Source organism: Tasmannia lanceolata, unplaced genomic scaffold (genome assembly GCF_043159265.1).
Source record: "Tasmannia lanceolata isolate RefF3 unplaced genomic scaffold, GAP_Taslan_0.1 ptg000044l, whole genome shotgun sequence".
NCBI classification, from domain to species: domain Eukaryota; kingdom Viridiplantae; phylum Streptophyta; class Magnoliopsida; order Canellales; family Winteraceae; genus Tasmannia; species Tasmannia lanceolata.
Genome location: NW_027518721.1, coordinates 4,980,643 through 5,000,360, shown reverse-complemented (window position 1 = coordinate 5,000,360; position 19,718 = coordinate 4,980,643). Strand labels below are relative to the sequence as shown.

Here is a 19,718-nt window from a genome sequence, read left to right as displayed (position 1 = left end):
TCCGTGCGCGTCTGCCTAGTAAACAAGCTAAGACAGTGTCGTGGGGCAAATTCAGAAGGGTGGTGATTTAGTCAGAAAAGGGGTTGTGTTGGAATTTAGAAAACCAGTTCAAATTTGCCATTTTGGGCTGTCCAGGAGGATATGTGGGTACACAGATTAGTGTACAACACAATTAGGGGGTGTATTATCCTGAACCTGGGCAATTTCGTAATTTCTGAAGATGCTTTTCTTCCCCTCCAAGTCACCATTAGGCCCTAAGCTAGGTTAGTGAGAGCTTTAGGACTAGAATTAGCCAGAGGGGAATCCTAGGTAATTAGGCTTCCTTTGATCCCAGCCCTTAAACAAAAGCGGATTTGAAGGGCTAGGATCAATAGGAGGGAGAGATTTTCCATAAATTTTTCCCCTTCGCCATTGCCCGTGGCCTCCCCTGCTAGTATAAAAAATGGTCATAAATTCACCATACGGGGGCTGTCCAAGGGAGAAGTGGGGGGGGGGTCAAATTCATCATCTCTTTTTAATAAAAACCCATCAAACTAGGGTTTGCAGGGGAGGCCTCATTTTCGTTGAAAAAGAAAAAAAAAGAAGAGAGGAGAAACCCCTAAAAATCCAAACCCATCTTCCCCATCCCCTTGATCGACCACCATCAAACCCATTCTCCTTCTTCTTCTTCTTTTATTCTCAAAACCCACATCCCAAACCCGCACCCACCATTATCCCCCACCATCTTCTTCTCCGGCCTCATTTTCGGCCGGAATCCGGCAAGCCCTCCTCCATTTTTCCACCACCCACCTCCTCCATCATCTCCTCCAACGAGCCATCTCTCCACCTTCTCAGCCGCAACTTCGATCTCCATCTTCATCACAGCCACCACCAAACCCATTTCATTTGTCTCTCATCTTCCTTAACCTCTCCACCATTAGAATCGACCTAAAGCTCCATCATCAGACCCTAATTGCAGAGGAAGAAAAGAGAGCCGCAAGAGAGAGTGGAAGAAGGGGATTTGCAGCCGCCGTCCATCATCACCACTAGCTCCGGCCAACCCATTTCCGCCGGCCAACTCCATTAAATCCGGTCTGTCACCCTCAAACCCATCTCCACCTGCATCCTTCTCAGCCACACTCCCAAACCCATCTCCAACCTCTACCACCATCAAACCCAAAACCCATTTTCTGGAAAAACAGAAAGAAGGTGGAAAGCTCTGCCCATCTCCATCTTCCCCGGTGTCTCGCCGGAGATCCGGCCTCCCCATCTTGGCCGTCCATCATCATCTTCCCCATCCCCTTGATCCACCACCATCAAACCCATTCTCCTTCTTCTTCTTCTCTTATTCTCAAAACCCACATCCCAAACCCACACCCACCATTTTCCCCATCATCTTCTTCTCCGGCCTCATTTTCTTTCATACCCATTAAAATAGATCTGAACTATTTCAAACCCTCTTCATAAGCTCCTCCCTCAAAACCCCTGCCCATTAAAACCTTTTTAATCACCTTCACCCCGGCCATCCATCTCCACCGAGTCAACAACCTCCAGCCATCCCTGAAATTTCCACTTGATATCCATTAGCTCCGGTCACAATCTTTCTTCTCCAATCCTCTATCAAGTCTCCTATCACCTTAAGTTACAGGTATTTTCATTTTTATTTATTTATTTATTTCAGGGCTTCTAATTATTGTTAGATCTTTTCGGTGTGGCTATAGATTTATTTATTTATTTATTTTTATTTATCCTTGCAAAGGTTATTACCTATTACTTTTTATTCTTAATAAGGTTTAACCGCTTTCTGAGAATTTATCCAAAATTTCTCTGGTTGATGTGGGATTTCGGTGATCTCTGTATTTCTAATGGTTTATTTTGATCGATGCTATCACCTTTGAATATGATCCCATGTAGGTTTTGTAAGCAAAATCACTTTAGTTCAGTTGTGCCTTTATTACCATGAGTATGTTTAATTTGGTTTTAGCTATGTACATATCATCGTGTATATGTTCAGTTTGGTTTTATTTCAGTTCGGATATTTTGTATTGTTGCAGCTATCATGAATGCATTGCTGACACTTTGATTTCTTGTTCTGTTTATAATTATTAGGTCTATGATTATTGTGTATTAAGAGCATCCATTTGTCATTTGCCGTAGCTAAGGTAGTTAGTCATTGAAGGGCAGATTCATATCTTGAATTCCAGAATGTTTAAAGGCTATAGCTAATAAAATCGCATATCTGCATGCAGCTTGGCTATAATAAGGTGACATTGGTAGTTGTGTGTTTTCCCTTTCGTATTCTGTTAGGTTTCAATGGATGTCTTAAGTGAACAAGAGGTTAAAGGAGTTGGAATGCTTATGATATATTTTTTTTCTAAGATAGTTGATTGAAAATTGGATTTTTATTGGCAGAATGTCCTTACTTTTATTTAGACATTGAAATTTGGGAATAAAAAAAAAAAAAAAGAGAAGGGGGAAGAAATAGAACCAAGAATTGATTTTGATAATAAAGTACGCGCAGGGGCGATGAAGGCGTTAGCCCAAGCCCATCCTTAGGGGACCTGCTCAGTCCTTGTAGCACTCCCCTCTTTTATTTCAGTAGGCTAGCCCAGCCTTTTGGATATTTTTAGACATTAGTTTTTTTCCCCCATTGTAAGGGCGATGAAGGCGCTAGCCCAAGCCCATCCTTAGGGGACTTGCTCAGTCCAAGTAGTGTACCCCTCTTTTGTATATAGGAGACTTACTCAGTCTCATCAGAACCCTTGCTAACGTCATTTGTGTATCGGAGACAAGACTTGTCTCATATAGAGAGTTTCCCTTTTAGGAGGCTTACCTAGCCTCATGTTAGAGTGGTCTCCTCTTTTAGAGCGAGTCTTTGACTCATTTTTACCCCCATTCTTGGTAGCGTTATTAGAGAGTCACTGACTCATTTGTACCCCTCTTTAGTGTTTTTAGTTAGGAGTTTCTCCTTTAGAGTTGTTGATTACTTCGCTTTGATTAGAGACTAACTCAGTCTTATTAGAGCTTTGGCTTGCTTGGGATCTTGGATCGTTTTTCTCTCTTCTTGGGACGCTAACTTTCTTGTTGTGGATTGTCTCTTTGAGACGCTATTTGTTTGTTCGGGGTTTTCCCTTTGGATTTAGGGCTTTGCCCTAGTTTGTGGTGTTACTTGCGTGTTCCCTTTAAGATTGAAAACATTTAAATGTTCAGAGTATTGGAAAAGCTTTAAAATCCAAAAACATTAGAAATTTAAAAATATCAAAAATATTTGAAAACTTTAAAAATATCAAAAACATTTGAAAAATATTAAAACCCTTAAATCATTTGGAGTGTTAGGTTTTAGTTAGGAAAGTTCGATTTTCGAACTACGTTGGCTTGATCCTCTTCCATGAAGTACGTAGTGCAGCTTGGGATCCATATCCCAAGTCCAGCCAAACTTTTTTTTGTAAATAGCATTTTAAATCTTTTTGAATAAGCAACCTTTAAAACCTTGTTTTCAAAAGATCTTCCTCTAGAGTTGGGAGTTTGTCCTAGATAGAGAGTTTTAGAGTTAGGAGTTCGTCTTTGATTTGTTATGTGCTTGTTTGTGTTTGTGTTAGAGTTAGGAGTTTGTCCTAGCTAGGAGCGCCTCCGTTCGGTCAGTTGGCGAACCTATTGTTTTCCTTAGGGCATACAGCCTAGTTACACGTAGGTTGTAGGAACCACCTGCATTAGCTTAGGACTAACCTGCATTTAGCTAAGGCATATAGGGTGTCCTAAAATTCACAATTCAATGGAATTTAAATAATCGTACAATAAGCTTTAAGAACTAGTCCGGTCTTTTAGATTAAGTCTAAGATAGAGGTCTAGGTGTCTTAGGAATCTAGTTTAGAATAAGTGCGAAGAACTACGTTGCCTTGATTCTCATGGAAGCGGGGATACGTAGGCTTCTTTGGATGAATACCAGACCATCCGAGGACTCGGGCTAATCATTTAGAGTCTTAGGATTTGTTGTGTAATTATTGTATTTCTTTTGATGTGTTTTCTTACTTTCTTGTACTGATCCTATACCTTTAGCTATAGCTTGCATGTGTTTGCACATCAGAACTTAGACATCCTTTAGGCATGTCACTCATAACCTAGCTATGCTTAGGCAACACATCTTTCATTTTATTTTATGGGTGCTTATTATCTTTATCCTCAGGAAATGCATGCTTAGGTAGACGACTCTGAGGATTGTTCTCATTTCACATGATTTTTGTCCAAAACTCTTCGAGGTTAATAATAAATGGCATAAGAGACCAAGTGTTCGCACTCGGGCGAATTGGGGGCGCTCTTCAGACCTTCCCCATTCGTCATCAGGCACGGACCTTTTGTATCTCTGGTTATCCATTGCAAACAGAGCATTTGTTTTGGTTCCATGGCTCATCCATGGATGGCGACTCTGAGTTATTTTCAGATATATCTTGGTTTTGAGCCCTGGTTCTGGATCAGGATGTATCTCTTTCTTTTTATATCGCCACTCATGCTATGCTGTGAGGGTGACAACAGTTTCGAGAGTTCCTTGGTAGAGCTCTCCTTCACGTTGTGGATGATCCTGAGGGTGTTAGGGCCTGTTCCCTCACTCGTCCTCGGATCGGGGTCCACAGGCTGGCGACTCTGCTGGGGAATTCTTGAAACATTGCCTAACTCTATAAAAATGCCATTTTTATTAACTTTGGTGAAATTTGAGCTAAAATCGTTTTAAATGGGAATTCTATCGTTAGAATCCAGGGGCACCAGATAGGTGCGTAATTAAAACAAGGGATTCACACACTGCACAGTATGCATTGTCATATTTTTTTTTTCATTGTCTTTCATTGTTTTTCATTATTGGCTCCACGGGATAGATTCAATGCGTGCCCGACTGAGATGTCATTACACCTTGATGGTACTGTTGAATCTATTTTCAAAACTATGCGCCGGTGCTGCAGCCGTAGACATTGGGCGTACTTTTGTCTACAGCAGCCGATGAGCAATGAAGCATACTATGTATAACATTGGGCGTACTTTTGTTATACATATTAAGTATGGTTCATATACATAGTACCCGATAGATTGAGTCGGGAGCCCTACTTTGTTTTATATATTATGTATATTCTTACTGACTTAGTGAAACCCAACTAGGAAGTACCTGTGTTTATATAAGTATAGTGCATTCATATAGGGTCGAACATGTGTTGCCCACACATGTGGAGCCTAGAGTTAGGAGCCTTGTCCCCTTTGTAGACTAGGGTAGTTCATTTTATATGGTTACAACACGGTCCTAGCACACTCATCAGTCTGTTTTGAGTCAAGACTTTCTCGACTCCGTTAGATTAGATTAGGGCTGGTGCCCCTGGTTAGGATGTATATATATATATATATGTATACGTATATGTACTGATTATATATATTAGGGTTCTCCTCTTAGTTAGAGTTCCTTATTCTTTTCAATCAGTTCTATCCATTCGTTATTCAGATCTAAACCTAGTCAGTGGGTTTTGATCGCCATTACCTTGGCCATGATTTGTCCTTCGATCTGTTGGTTATAGGATTTGACCCGCTGTCATATGTTTTCACCTATGGTCAGTTCTTCATTTGCTTACCTTTCTTTGGTGACTAGATTTCGTTTACAGATCATGAGTTGATTTTACCACCGTTATTCATATACCTTGGGTTGAGTTGTGGGAATCCTTTCTAGCGTCGTTATGCTGTCGGATTTTACCCAGAATATTTCGAGCATGACCGCTATTCTTTAGAGTTAGTTAAACCATGAGTTTACCTTACCTTGACTTTCTTGCCTAGCCGTTATGCTGTCAAATTTTTTGCAGAACTTGTTAAGCATGACCGCTATTCTTTAGAGTTAGTTAAACCATGAGTTTACCTTACCTTGACTTTCTTGCTTAGCCGTTATGCTGTTGAATTTTTCGCAGCACATTTTGAGCATGACGGCTATTCTTTAGAGTCAGTTTTCCTTGTCTCGATTCCCGTGTATAGCCTTGATTAAGCTTAGAACCCTTTTTTGGTGAGAACTTCTGGTTTGATTAGTTGTATTTACATCCTTTTAGTCTCACTAGGTTAGTGGCATGAACGTGTCGCTCTTGTGGTCACAATTTATTCGTTACCCTCTGATCGTATATCTATTCTTTTGTTGTGTCATAGATTCAATTTGTATATATATTATTCATTAGGATATATGTTTGTCTGTATACCTATTTCACCTCGAGATCTAGCCGATAGCTTATCGCTGTCCCTATGGCCATGGTCTACCATTCTGATCCTCTTGATCTTAGAGTTGGTTGTATTCAACACCAGATTTAGATCCGGTTTATGGCCTACTTCTGTCATCTTATGGCCGTGGTCTATTTTTCTGATCTATTGTTTACCCCTCATCTTTGATAAAAATAAAAATTCATTGTCTCAGACGGTATCATTTTCATAAAATTGATTGTCGAGTTAGCCTTGTCATTTGTCTGTGCACAGTTATTCCTATTCCTTCCTGATCTTTGTCCTATTTGAATGATAGGTCTGATCATGGCGAATAATTTGTTAGATAAATGGATAGCGGAGACTGTTAAATCTTCTCCGTTAAGATGTGAAGAAAGGAGTGTGGCTGAGCATTTCATCGGTTCATTTACCCATCTGAATAGTCGCGGTATAGATTGGAAGTTTCTTCAAGCAGCTGCTGGATTTTGGGACCCTGTTTTTCATGTCTTTCGATTTGGGTCTTTTGAACTTTGTCCTATATTTGAAGATTGATGTGCCTTGTTAGAGCTTCCTCCTGTGGGACTTTGGATCCGACCTTCGAGCATAGACTCCCCTCATGATCTTTTTTGCAGATTATTCGAAAATAAGATTGTGAAAACTCTGCATTGCTTAACAGAGAAAAATGTGCCATTCCAGACCCTCATTGAGTTGTTTTCCAAAAACGTCGATCCTGCTGACTCCCGTTTTCAGGAATGTCGACGTAATACCTTAGTCTTTGCTGTCTTTGCACGCCATGTCCTTCGCAGAGACTCTAGTGCCGCTCCTTTTACTTTGTTGACGATAGTAGATCAGATAAATGAGGGGAGAAATCCTGTCCCTACAATGCTAGCCGAAACCTTTTATGGCTTAGACCTTATTGCTAGTAAAGAGGTGCAGGATAATTTTTTCGGATGTGCTAAGCTGTTATATGTGTGGCTATGTGAGAAACTCACCATCCTTCAGCCACAAAATAGCATTGTGTACACTCTTAAGAGTTTTCATTCTTGGAAGACAAAGGTCAAGCAACCTCAGCTTAATGAATGGCACCATTGGCTGCAGAATGTAAGGGAAGACCAATTTCGTTGGGTGAGTCAATCCTGTCCACAAATTATCACCAGCACCTACCCATACTCATTTGTTTATCTTATGGGTTTAGAAAAATCATCTTTCTATGCACCTTTGTGTTTCCCTCGTCAGATTACTGCAAACTCTTGTACTCCTAAGGTTATCACACCACCTAGCTGTGAAAACCTTACTCCTGATCTCATTGCATCCATAGTAGCTGCTTGGAGACACAAAATCACGGAGAGGAGATCTACTTTCGCGTCTAAACTTCGGAAGGGAGAAATACTGGAGGAGCCTGCAAACCGGAGAACTCGAATTGGAGAGCTTTGAATATTCCTTTTCACGAAGTTATCATTTTAATTTCTTCAAATTTCATTATAAATAGTTACTTTCATCCAATTGTTAGCAAAGATTAATGTTTTGATTGTAACTACAATTTGACTATTGATCAATGGAACAGTATTCATGATTTTCTCTTATCTTTATTGGTTCAGAATACTTTATCTCAATTATTACCGTTTTAATCTAGTATGTTAATTTTCAGCACATGATTCTAAAATTGAGCAAACATCGCTCCCTCAAGTGTCAGTCAACCTGCGTGGTCTAGACAGTCAACCACGTCTAGACTCATTCGTCAATTTGAACCGCTAACCTTACTTGAGCAATCCGCACCCTCTTTATCTGAATCATCCGAATCCCTAGAATCTGTCCAAATGGCTGAACCCAATGATGCGTTAGCTAAAATTCAAGAGATGATGGTGAATCTTACCCGGGATATGGCCTTCATGAAAGAAGAGATGGCCCAAATGAAAGCCCAGTCTAATGAAAAGGTCTCTACTTCTAGAGCACCTGCGGTTCAACCCCCTCCCGTTATACCTGCAAATCTGAGCCCTGCAAACTTGAACCGTCCTTTCATTTCACCAGTAGATGTTGTAGACACCCCATTTTGCTCCACCTTAATCAACAAAGAAGTTAGTGTTCTTGTTATCAGTCTTTTTCAGTGTTTTCCATCCCCGTGTCCGTCTCTCATGCTTTCTTGATCTTTTCAATCATTTCCGCCATGTTCGCATTTTTTTCCGCTAAGGGTTGAGAGGGGTTATTCACAAGAATCCGAGCAAGGGAGAATTTGGATCCGTTTGGTGGGCCCGCCTTGAGCATTTGTTTAGATTTGGATCAAACAGGGGGGTCCGCATTTTGTTTTGATGAAAGGCATAAACGAAACCAATATCCATGGAGGGCATAGTGTATTTCGTCTGGGATGGGCCCATTATTATGAAAAATAAAAATCTTAAGGTGGTAGCCCATCAATTGGACAAGGTGGATCTTTCTACGGAGATAATTTCAAGGGTACAACTAATCACATCGCAGCCCACTATTTGAACGGTCAAGATCATTAATTGTGGCCCATCATTCGAACGGTTTGGATTGTCCTAAGGGGCTGATTTCTAGAGCTGCAGCATATTTACATTAAGGGTTGTCACTTGTACGGTTAAGATCATCCTTCGAGGAGGATTTGAGAATTGTTCTAAATTGGGTTGGGCCCACCATGCATTCGGTCATTAGGATGGCACTCAATTTGGTGGGGTCTAATTCCTATTCTCTGTGTATGATGATAGTCAAAGGTAATAATGACGGTTGGTTGATTATTGAAGAGAGTGAGGAGTGCCATCATTATGAGAAGCAAGTGGCATTTTGGGGTGGCCCACTTTCTCACATTCGCAAGAGAAATGAATTCTTAATTCTTTTTTTTTTTTTTTTGATGGCAATGATGATATGATAAATTTTGGGGGGACAAGGGGGGGACATCAGCTCATGACTCCCCTCTTCATCATCACCATCCCCAACCTCTTAAGGAGACGATTCATTTGCAAGGAGGGGAGAGGGGAGGAGAACCAGAGAGAAAAGAAAAAAGAAAAAAAGAAAAAGAAAATCACAATCACCATCTCCTCCATCTCCTCCAACCTCCACCGCAACCCACCTTCTTCTACCTCCAACCCACTCCACCGAGCCACCAACTCCATCGGCCGCCGGCCACCCAACCGGATTCCGGCCACCACCTCAGGCAAGGCGACTCCCCAGCGGCCGTCACCACCAAACCCACTACCCACCTCCACTTCACAGCCAACTCCCACCTCCCTCCACCACACTCCAAGCTCCGGCCAAGCCGCCACCATCACATCCCCACCACCATCAAGCTCCACCATCGGCTTCCATCCAAACCATTTCCACCTCCTCCGGCCACCACCGCACCTCCACCATCCCTACCAGCCACCCTCTCTGCCGCCAGATCTCTCTCCACCGGCACCACCACTACCACCACCACACCATAAAAACCAGCAAATCAACCACCATCTCCGGCCACCACCGTACCTCCACCATCTCCCCAAACCCAAAACCCACAACTGCCACCTCCCCCTCCATCTTTCCTTTTTTCTGCAACCTCCACCGTCAGCCGCCACCTCCACCAAACTCACCACCACCGTCGGCCACCACCCCCATTTCTTCCTCCACCCCCATCGGCCACGATCCCCCATCTCCTATACCAACGAAACCCCACCAAAAATCCATCTCTACCACCGGCCAACCCCACATTCGGCCGGCCACACCCACCAATCCCCAACCACAAAAACCCATTTCTCTGTAAAACAGAGAGGGGAAGAATAACAGAGAAAAACAGAGAGAGAGGGAGAAGGGAAAGAGGGTGTTGGGCTCGTCTTCCCCGGCGGCCATCACCGGTCACCCACCATTACAGCCACCACCTTCTTCACCGATTGCCACCGCCAACCGTACCATCCAAGCCCCAAAACCCATTTCAAAAAAACCAAAAAACCAGCCACCACCTCCATCGGCCGTACCTCCACCAAGCTTCTTCCACCGAAACCCACTGAAATCCTCTTCTTCTACCTCCATCATCCACCACCTTCTTCTTCCCATTTACCATCTCTGCAATTTCCGACCTCAACCCATTCTTCTCCGATCCCATCTAAATCCGATCAACCACCACTTATTCCGGTCATCTTGACCTCTAAAATCCAAGACCAAATCCATCTCCACCACCTAGCTCCTCTGTTGCCACCATTTCCACCTTGCTTTGACCCATTTTCTTATTAAACCCTCTCTTCTCCATTTCAAAACCCACCACCATCTTCTACAGACTCCACCCAACCTAATCAAACCCAAACCGACTTGTACCTCTGGTTAGACCCTGGTTACACCCAGGTTCGCTGCTGGTTGCACCCTGGTTGTTCCCTGGTTCGTACCCTGCTTCCCCCTGGTTAGATCATGGCTAGTCTCGGACCTGCTCCTAACTTATACCCGACTCACTTGACCCTAACCATTAACCCCATCAAATCCGAGCTCCGGCTCCTGCTTCGTCATCTCAACCTGATCCTAACCCCAACTCAGCTCTTACCCAAACCCGTGTCTCAACCTGCACCCTTAACCCCAGCCCAAGCCCAATCCGCGACCCAATTCCTCCTGGTCCAATTTGGACCTTATGCAGCCCGAACTCAATCTTGCAACCTGGTTCGCCCAACTTTACCTAGCTCAGCCTGGACTCAAATCAACTCAGCCCAAATTAACACAGTTCGGCCCAAACTACCCCATGTCCAACTTTGGAGCGAACCAAGTCCAACCCGGAACCAAACCACAATCTGGTCCAACTCGGACCTAACTCGGTCCAGCCTCGGCTCAACCCGTTCCAATCCAGTCTAAGCCAAGTCATACTCCAACACAATCTGAGCCCCATGTCTGAATCCATTTGGCTAAATCCCATAAGCCCGCCCATTCTGAATTCCCAAAATTCAAACCCTTGATGATTCCTTTGTGCTCAATTCTTTGATGCAAATTCCCAATTTCAAAATCCCATTGCTAAATCAATGTTTCTGAATCTCAAGTCCAATGCTCGAATACAAACCCGATTCCTGATCCAAATTCCAATTCCGTCTTCCATAATCCAAGCAACCTCGCCAGTGGAACTACGTGTGGCTTGATCCCCATCACGGGGTACGTAGGAAATTTGGCACTCCTAAGTTCAGTCACACCTTTCTCTATCTTTCTCATTCTCTCACACAATTTCATCATCTCTTCCATCCCTTGTTTCACTAACCTCGAGAATTTAAATCGATTTGTCTTGTGTCTTTCGGAACCGTTGGATCACGGTTTCCGTCGTAAGAACCCTTAGAGCCCAATTTAGGAACACTGGTGTCGTGTCGTGTCCTAAGTTTTAGGGAGTCTTAGGTTTTAGGGAGTCCTAGAGTTATGAGTCCAGCCTCATCACGGACCTTTGCTATGTATAGCAACCGTGCCATAGGTCTAGTTACACTAGTCACCCGATCTTTCCCTAGGACAAGCCTAGTAAACTAGGATGTAGGCAAACCTGCATTAGTCTAAGGGACAACTTGCATTCAGATAAGAATCATATAGCATCTTAGATGAAATCCTAAGATAATAAAATCCTCAACTTGAATTAAATAACTTCTCTTAAAACTGTTGAAATAGTCAATCCCGTCTAGGTCGGTGTCTTAGTTGAGTTAGGCATAAGTAACTTGGCTTAGGTGCACCGAACTACGTCGACTCTGATCCCAGTGAGGCTTGGGTACGTAGGCAGCTTGGATGTCTGATGGCATACCAATCACGAGTCGGCACCACAACAAATTGTGGTGTTTCGTATATTAATTTTCTTGTAAATGCTTAATCAAATCACTTAGGACTTTCCATGAAATTAGAATTCTAGGAGAACTGTCACTTAGATTGAATCCAGACAAATTAAGGAATCAAGACACACATTTAGGATCCACAATGAAATTAGATCATAGGATGCATGTCACTTAGTTCGCACATTAACATAGAGTTGAATGAGCCATTTAAAATAAATTTAAAAGAGTTAGCTTTTGGAATCGAAGACCGATTATCGGGCAGGAATGGTGCATGTGGTGGATAACTCCCCATACCTTCCATTCTTGTAACCAGGTAGCGAGTCTAGATTTCTGGTTAATTACGGGTCCTAGATCCCACATCTAGGTGGCGACTCTGTCAGTCTCTTTCGTGTGGAATTCGGATTGCCTTAGTGATCCCAAGTTCACAGGAAAGATGAATTCAAATCAATATTAAAATGCACATGCCAATCGCATGGGTACGAGAGACCAAGAGAGAGAGCGCGGCGGCTCGCGCCCCACGCCCCTCTCGCGGGATCGGGTACCATTGATGTCGACCTGGAAGAAGAGCAGTACGCTGAAGAATATTGCATTCCAGATATGGCCCGATATAATAAAGAGAAGCAGGTAGCTGATGAATTGGAGAAGATGACAAAGGAAATGGAAAGCTTGAAGCATCAAGGCCCAAAGCAGTTCGATATATCCGAGCTGATAATGTCTCCTGGAGTCACCTTGCCCCCGAAATTCAAAACCCCCAATTATGACAAATATGATGGGACTGGATGTCCCCGGCATCATATGAGGTGGTTCATCGAGCTGTCGCATCAGTATGGGTTAGCTCCTGAACAAATGGCCAGGGTCTTTCCAATGTCTCTTACTGGGGTCGCAAAGAAGTGGTTTCTGCGTCGGAAACCCGTAGAGGTGAAGACCTTGCAAAGCATCTCCAACAAATTTGTAGAGCAGTTTTCTATGGAAGAAGGGATAGAGGTTACCAAGAGGGACCTCAAACAGTTAAAGCAAGGTCCTCTAGAGACCTTTACCTTTTTCATCCGTCGTTGGAGTCGAAAGTCTGCCCAGCTAAGCGAGAGGCTATCAGAAGAAGATCAGATCAAGCTGGTGATCAAGGGTTTGTCGCCGCAATATTTCCATTTTATGTCCCCTCAGCATTACACCGATTTTGACCATCTGATTAAGACCGGGATGAGGACTGAGGATGCAATAGCTAAGGGTCTGAGGGCCAGACTTCCATCAGACATCAGGGAAGGAAAGAGACCCGTGGTCGTCCAGAAAGAAGTTGACCACGTAAACTATGTTCGCCCAGCGGCTAAGACTGTAACAGAGGTGACAAGACCAGCGCCGGCTCCAGTAGAGCAGAAACCTCAGAGGCACTTTGATCCACTCCCATACCCTTTACCTATGATTCTAAAAAAGTTGATAAGGGATAATAAAATCAGACTACCTGATATTAGGCCAGTACCTAACCCGTTGCCCCCATATTGGAGATTAGACCAATATTGTGAATACCACAGAAATTCGGGTCATCTCACTGAAAGATGTTTGGCCTTAAAGCATGCGCTCCAGACTATGTTAGAGAAGGGAAAGCTTGAGGTGGAAAGGCCCAATGTAACTCAGAATCCCCTTCCTAATCATCGTGCAATTCCTCCTCCTTTGACGAACGCCATTTTTGTCGAGGAGCCAGTTCTTGATCCATCCATTCTCATTTGTGCAATCACTCCTGATGAACCTTATATTCTAAGGTTTGATCCTGAGGAGATCGAGGAGATGGAAAGAGCAAGGTCTTATGCCCTCTGGAGGGGCAGCACCAGTTTGGCAGAGGCGTCCTCTCCATATGTCCTTCGATATGAGGATGTTGAGACAGAAAAGGAAACTCCTTATGTTCTAAGGATGGATGAGTTCGAGGAAGAAGAGATGAATGAAACTCCGTATGTTCTAAGAATGGATGCGGATGATTCACTTCTATTGGAAGATCAGTGTGACGAGCTTCGTCATGTTACCCAGGGTGGCCGAGTGTTTAAGCCCGCCGAATTGAGAGCAGAAAACCCTGCAGAAGCAGTGAGAGTAGCTGAGAATCAAGGGCAGAATAGGCCGAGTGCAGATGAGGAAGAAGATAATCTGTTGAAGCAGCTGAAGAAGACCCAAGCAAACGTTTCCATTTGGGGCCTACTTATGTCTTCGTCTAAGCACAGGAAGGTTGTACTCAAGGAGTTGAATGCTGCTCAGGTGCCAACTGAGATCACTCCCGATGAGTTAGTAAGCCTAGTCGCTTTAACTAGGGCTTCCAAGGTAATATCTTTCATAGATGATGATTTACCTTCTGAAGGAAGAGATCACGCCCGTTCACTCAAAATTACTGTAATCTGCAACAAGAAGAGGGTACCCGAAGTGTTAGTCGACAATGGGTCTGCTCTGAATATTTGTCCTCTGAGTACTGCAGCAACTTTGGGCTTTGGGCCCGGGGATTTCATTCCTTCAGAGCAGGGATATTAGTGTATGATGGCACCCGACGAGATGTCATCGGAACCCTGGCCACTGAAATTCAAATTGAGGGAGAAGACTTTGACATCGAATTTCAAGTATTGGACATTAAAGCTTCTTTCTTGCTGTTATTGGGTCGACCTTGGCTCCATAAGGTCTGAGTTATCCCTTCTACCCTTCATCAAAAGTTGAAGTTTGTTCATAACAACAGGGTAGTGACTGTAAAGGGTGACCCAGATTTAGAAATTGGGCAGATTTCGCAGGAGCTCGTAGTTGGGAGGGAAGCCGATGTCAGTTTGACAGGTTTTTCACTGGAGGTGTCGGTCATATCCATGAAAGAAGCCATGGGCGAAGAAGTTTTCTTCTTGACTAGCACCAACTCGAATGTAGTCAGGATGATCCGTAAATAGGGTTATATTCCAGGCGCAGGGCTGGGCAAATATCATCAAGGCCCTACTGAGTGGCCTGTGTTCAGAACTTTCAATGGTCTCTTTGGCCTAGGATATGAGCCGACCGAGCAGGAGGTCAAAGAAATGAAAAGATACATGCTGAAATGGGCCGAGTGCCGCCACCGGGGATTAGAATTGCCTATGGGCCAATCAGTCTGATCAGAAACGGCATTTTCAGAAAAGAGGGGGCGGATTTTCCATTTTGCGGGTTTGCTGAGCCGTGGACCGATGATGTGACAGGGCAGAGGTTTCCAGGCTTCGAAATTTTCTTTGACCTAGAGTTATCAGAAGAGCCAATGAATGCGCGGATTACTGAGGTAGCACCGGAAACTGATTGGGCCGATGTTTTTGAGCCAGGCTATCTGAATGGCATGTTTCAGATTGAATATCCAGTGGCAGCAGTGGTTGGCAGTGAGACCGAAGCATCAGAGGTGGTAGTGATAGTCTTTCAGTATAGTCCCGTTTCCTCAAAAGAGTCAGTAGTCTCTAAGTATACGTCTACTTCCCAGTCTGATATTGAGTTTGTTTATTCTAACGATTCTTTTGATGCAGGTACCGTAGAAGTTGGATCTGGTTCCGGAGTCGGTGACGAGTCTCTTTCTAATAAGGTCGAGTCCAAGAGTACTTTAGATGATGAGTTTATTTCTTCAACTGCACATATGCCAGAGTTGGTTGAGTTCAATGTTGAGTTGTCTGTTGAGTCTGTGAATACATCGTTAGAGTCCAATACAATGCCTGCTGTGGGCTATTCCATTCTTGATGTAACCAATTCTATGAATGAAATGAAAGACTCTTTTACATACATTCCTGTTTCTGTTTCTGTTTCTCCTGTTTCCATTTCAAGTACTGAATCTGCTCTTAAAACTGATAATATTAATAATGATAATCAAGATTCCCCCTCTGATGAGGATGCCGATGAAACTCCCCTTGAAATCAAACATATGATTCAACAAGAGGAGAGTCGCCGAGCAAGACCGCTTGAAGAGGAAATTGAAACTGTAAATATTGGTGACGAAACCTTAATTCGGGAAATACGAATTGGCAAAACTTTATTTCCCGAAGAGCGTGAGGAATTAATCACTTTACTTAAGGAGTTCAAGGAGGTTTTTGCTTGGTCTTATGATGACATGCCGGGATTGAGCGAAGACATTGTCCAGCATCGATTGCCTCTAATCCCTGGCGCGAAGCCAAAGAAGCAAAAACTCTGAAAACTTAAAACAGAATGGGAGTTAAAAGTTCATGACGAAGTTAAAAAGCTATTAGAAGTAAAATTCATTCAAGTTGTCGAATATCCAGAATGGCTAGCGAATATAGTGCTGGTGCCCAAAAAGGACGGAAAGGTCAGGATGTGTGTGACAGGATAAGATCAGTTGACCCTATCGTTGTGGTCCACTACTAGATCTACTAGACTTACATTCTGTAGGCATGTGTCATAGTCAAGCTTAAGGATAATAGCACGAGATTCCATGAGTTCGATCAACTTGAAAATTTCCAGTTAGCAATCTCCTCTTCTGCTCACTCTAGTTTCGCCTTACATTAGCCCCCTTACGTGAGAGGGACCCCATTTGTCAGTTCACTTGCTGCTTGCAGCTTTCTACTTTCAATCAGATTCGAATCACTTCTTTTTACATTGCACTATTTTGCAAACCCAAAGACTTAGTGAATCTAAAGTCCACTGAGCAAGAGGCCCACCGGTGCTTTGTTCGAGAGGCCGAGGATAAAAAAACGTAACCACACAAGAGCTGATTAATTACTACTTCTACACCCTCCAAAAGGCTGAGAAGAAGTTCAATCTCCATAAAAATTAATCATCACTTTTTCTATGACGCCAATGATGCAACAACTATAGAATGGTAGGAAGTTCTTAATTGACCAAAAACTGTAGAATAACTGGATTCTTTGAGTGAAGAAATAAAGAGAATGGATTAGATCGTAGATGCCTCTTCCTCAACACCACAAAGTTAAAAAGTATCATGAAGGGCAAACCAGGCAGACATGGCAGAGCATGGAGTTGTCACTGCATGCTAAATGGAAGAAGTAACTACCGAGAGAGGGGCTTAAGCACTTACTTCAATTGGAAGCGCTTGATGTAAGAAATGAAAGAAAAACTACGTACAAGCAAAATGGCCTTGGTATTTTCCAAAGCGATATTTCATCCATAAAATGGTTGTATGCACCTGCTATCTAGAACTGTCAACGTGCTCTAGGTCTAACAAATCAACAATGAATCTCTCTCACCACTTCACCAAAGAGTCGACACAAAACCATGATTGATCCTACACATATCCATGACTATTTTCTTGGGTGTAAAGAGTAAAAAATTAGGGCAACAGCTGTTAGATGTCATGCAAATATTAAGGGTAATCATACCATCTACCTTCATTATGTATACATAAAAGTGTCCTAATTGTTTTCCAAATGCTGATTCTGTAACTATTTTAGTTCCAATGGTTGGATTTCCTTTTTGGTCCACTATTGTGTTATTTGTCAGTTCAGCATAAAGGGAATTTTTAAATCCTATGTTTGAGAAACAATAGATTACGGAATTTGTGGACTCCAATGTTCATTTTTTCTGCAACTTCTATCATATCAAAGGCCAATCATGCCTTTGTGATAGACTCAATATGTTTTTGTGAATCAAGTCAATGGAATAGAAAGTTTCTGTTCCAATAGTAGAGATTTCAGCAAAGAAAGTGTTTTATTATTGTTGTTAATTTGGATACTCGTATGTATACATTTAGGGAAATGATATTTACGCCCCTTTTATCACCAGGGACACCCATTTGCCAGTGTACTTTGCAATCGAAGCCTCTGGATTTTTCTGACATAAAGTACATGAGCCCCCTTTTTGCCATTGATACACTGACGCTGGGTGTCCCTGGTGATGAAAAGGGGCGTAAATATCACTTCCCATACATTTAATCAGAGAATTATAGGCTGTAATAATCAGAGAGCTCTGTGCTGTCCATTCTTTTTTATTCTAATTTTTTGGTAAAAGTTTGTGGATTTTTGAAAAGTCAAAAGATGTGGTTTTTCTTGTTGGCTACTTCAGTACCTCTCTTTTTGTTTCTAAGTGCATGATCCTCTCATATGTGTGGTGCCGAATTTAGTGGATTCATTTTAGGTCACCTTATGCACTGTCCCACAAAATTGACTCATTCTTTCACCACTTGGAAGAATGGAGTTGTCATAATTGGGAAAGAGGTCAAGTTCTGTGGGCCATGATGCCATTCATGGTAGCTGAGGGTCCTCTGGACAGAAACAAACAGTAGAGCAAAATGTTTGGGGAGTATCAGCTCAATTCCAACATTTTTTTTATCTAGGAGCCCAGGCCGGCACCTAAATTTTATTGATAAAAGAAGAAAGCATGCAAGAGGAGGATGTGCCGCCTAACCTCAAAACCCCCTAAAAATGAAAAAGGATCACCTAAAATTGGGAACCTCCTCCCAAGCTAAATTTTAATGGTTCCAGCTTTGGAAACCCTAGACCTGTAGGCATTGGGGGACTTCTCAGAGATGACAGGGGTGAGGTGCTATGGGTTTTTGCAGGGCCTATAGGTGTAGCTGGTGCTAGCAAAGCGGAAGTCCAAGCTGTTCATCAAGGTATTAAAAATTTAGACATAGAATGCATGTATAGAGTGTTAACAAATATTATTTGGAGTTTGCAGTGGCAGATGATTTGATCTTAACAAATATTTTTTTTAAGAAAACAAATTCACTTGATAACCTTTAGTAGTGGCACCAACTGTAGCCAGTTAGGATTTATCCTCACTAAGAGAGAGGACAAAGCGTGTAAAGATTACAAAGTCGTATGACCCGGGGAATCTTTAGTCACACAACATAGGCTGGAGGTGTTGGATATATGCATTAAATGTTGGAAGAGAAAAGATAGAGATGTTAGACATCCGAGGACTACGTGGTGGAATCTCAAAGGGGAAAACCTAAATATATTTAAGGATAGACTGCTTAAACAAGGATCTTGTAGTCATGACGAAGGGCCTAATATTATGTGGAATGAGATGTCTAGTTATATCAAGAAAGTGGCTAGAGAGGTACTTGGAAATTCTAGAGGGAGTGGGCCGCCGTCTAAAGATATATGGTGGTGGAATGAGGAGGTCCAAAAGACGATTAGGTCTAAAATGGAGTGTTATAAATGTTTCCATAAGTGTAGAAATGAGGAGAACATTGAGACGTATAAATTGGCTAAAAAAGAAGCTAAGAAGGCAATACAGGAAGCTAGAGGCAAGGCCTATGAGGATTTGTACCATAGGTTAGGGACGAAAGAAGATGAAAAAGATGCCTACAAGCTTGCTAAGATGAGAGAAAGGAAGAGTAGGGACTTGAATAATATAAAATGCATCAAAGATAAGAATCAAAGATTGTTAGTAAAAGAAAACGAGGTCAAAGAGAGGTAGAGAAGTTACTTCGATAAGTTGTTTAATGGAGAACCCGTATCGAATTTGGGAGAACTTGATAAAGCTTTTGATGATACAAACCGGAGGTTTGTCCGTAGAATCCGACCATCAGAGGTAAGAGTAGCTATGAGAAAGATGAAATTAGGTAAGGCTATGGGGGTTGATGGTCTTCCTATTGAGACTTAGAGATGCGTGGGTGAGGTGGGTTTGGTTTGGTTAACTAGATTATTTAACAATATTTTAAAGACTAAGAAGATGCCTAATTAGTGGAGGAAGAGTACATTAGTACCTATTTATAAGAATAAAGGGTGAAATCCAATTATGAGTCCGGTTTGGCAACCAAGAGGGGGAGGGGGGGTGAATATGTTGTTTAGAAAACTTTTACCTTTTGAAAAACTTTTCCCAAAATAACCC

The 19,718-nt window shown here is 42.6% G+C and overlaps 1 protein-coding gene across 1 annotated transcript; it reads left to right on the top strand.

Annotated features, from left to right (window-relative positions):
• Positions 1–12,545: 12,545 nt before the first annotated feature.
• Positions 12,546–14,453, top strand: LOC143863308 (uncharacterized). The gene has a single exon (XM_077373997.1). The coding sequence runs from the start codon at positions 12,546–12,548 to the stop codon at positions 14,451–14,453; it is 1,908 nt and encodes a 635-aa protein (XP_077230112.1).
• Positions 14,454–19,718: the final 5,265 nt, after the last annotated feature.

Excerpts from the sequence above, each read along its gene's own strand:
- LOC143863308 (XM_077373997.1), top strand. The coding sequence starts at position 12,546 with ATGGCCCGATATAATAAAGAGAAGCAGGTAGCTGATGAATTGGAGAAG.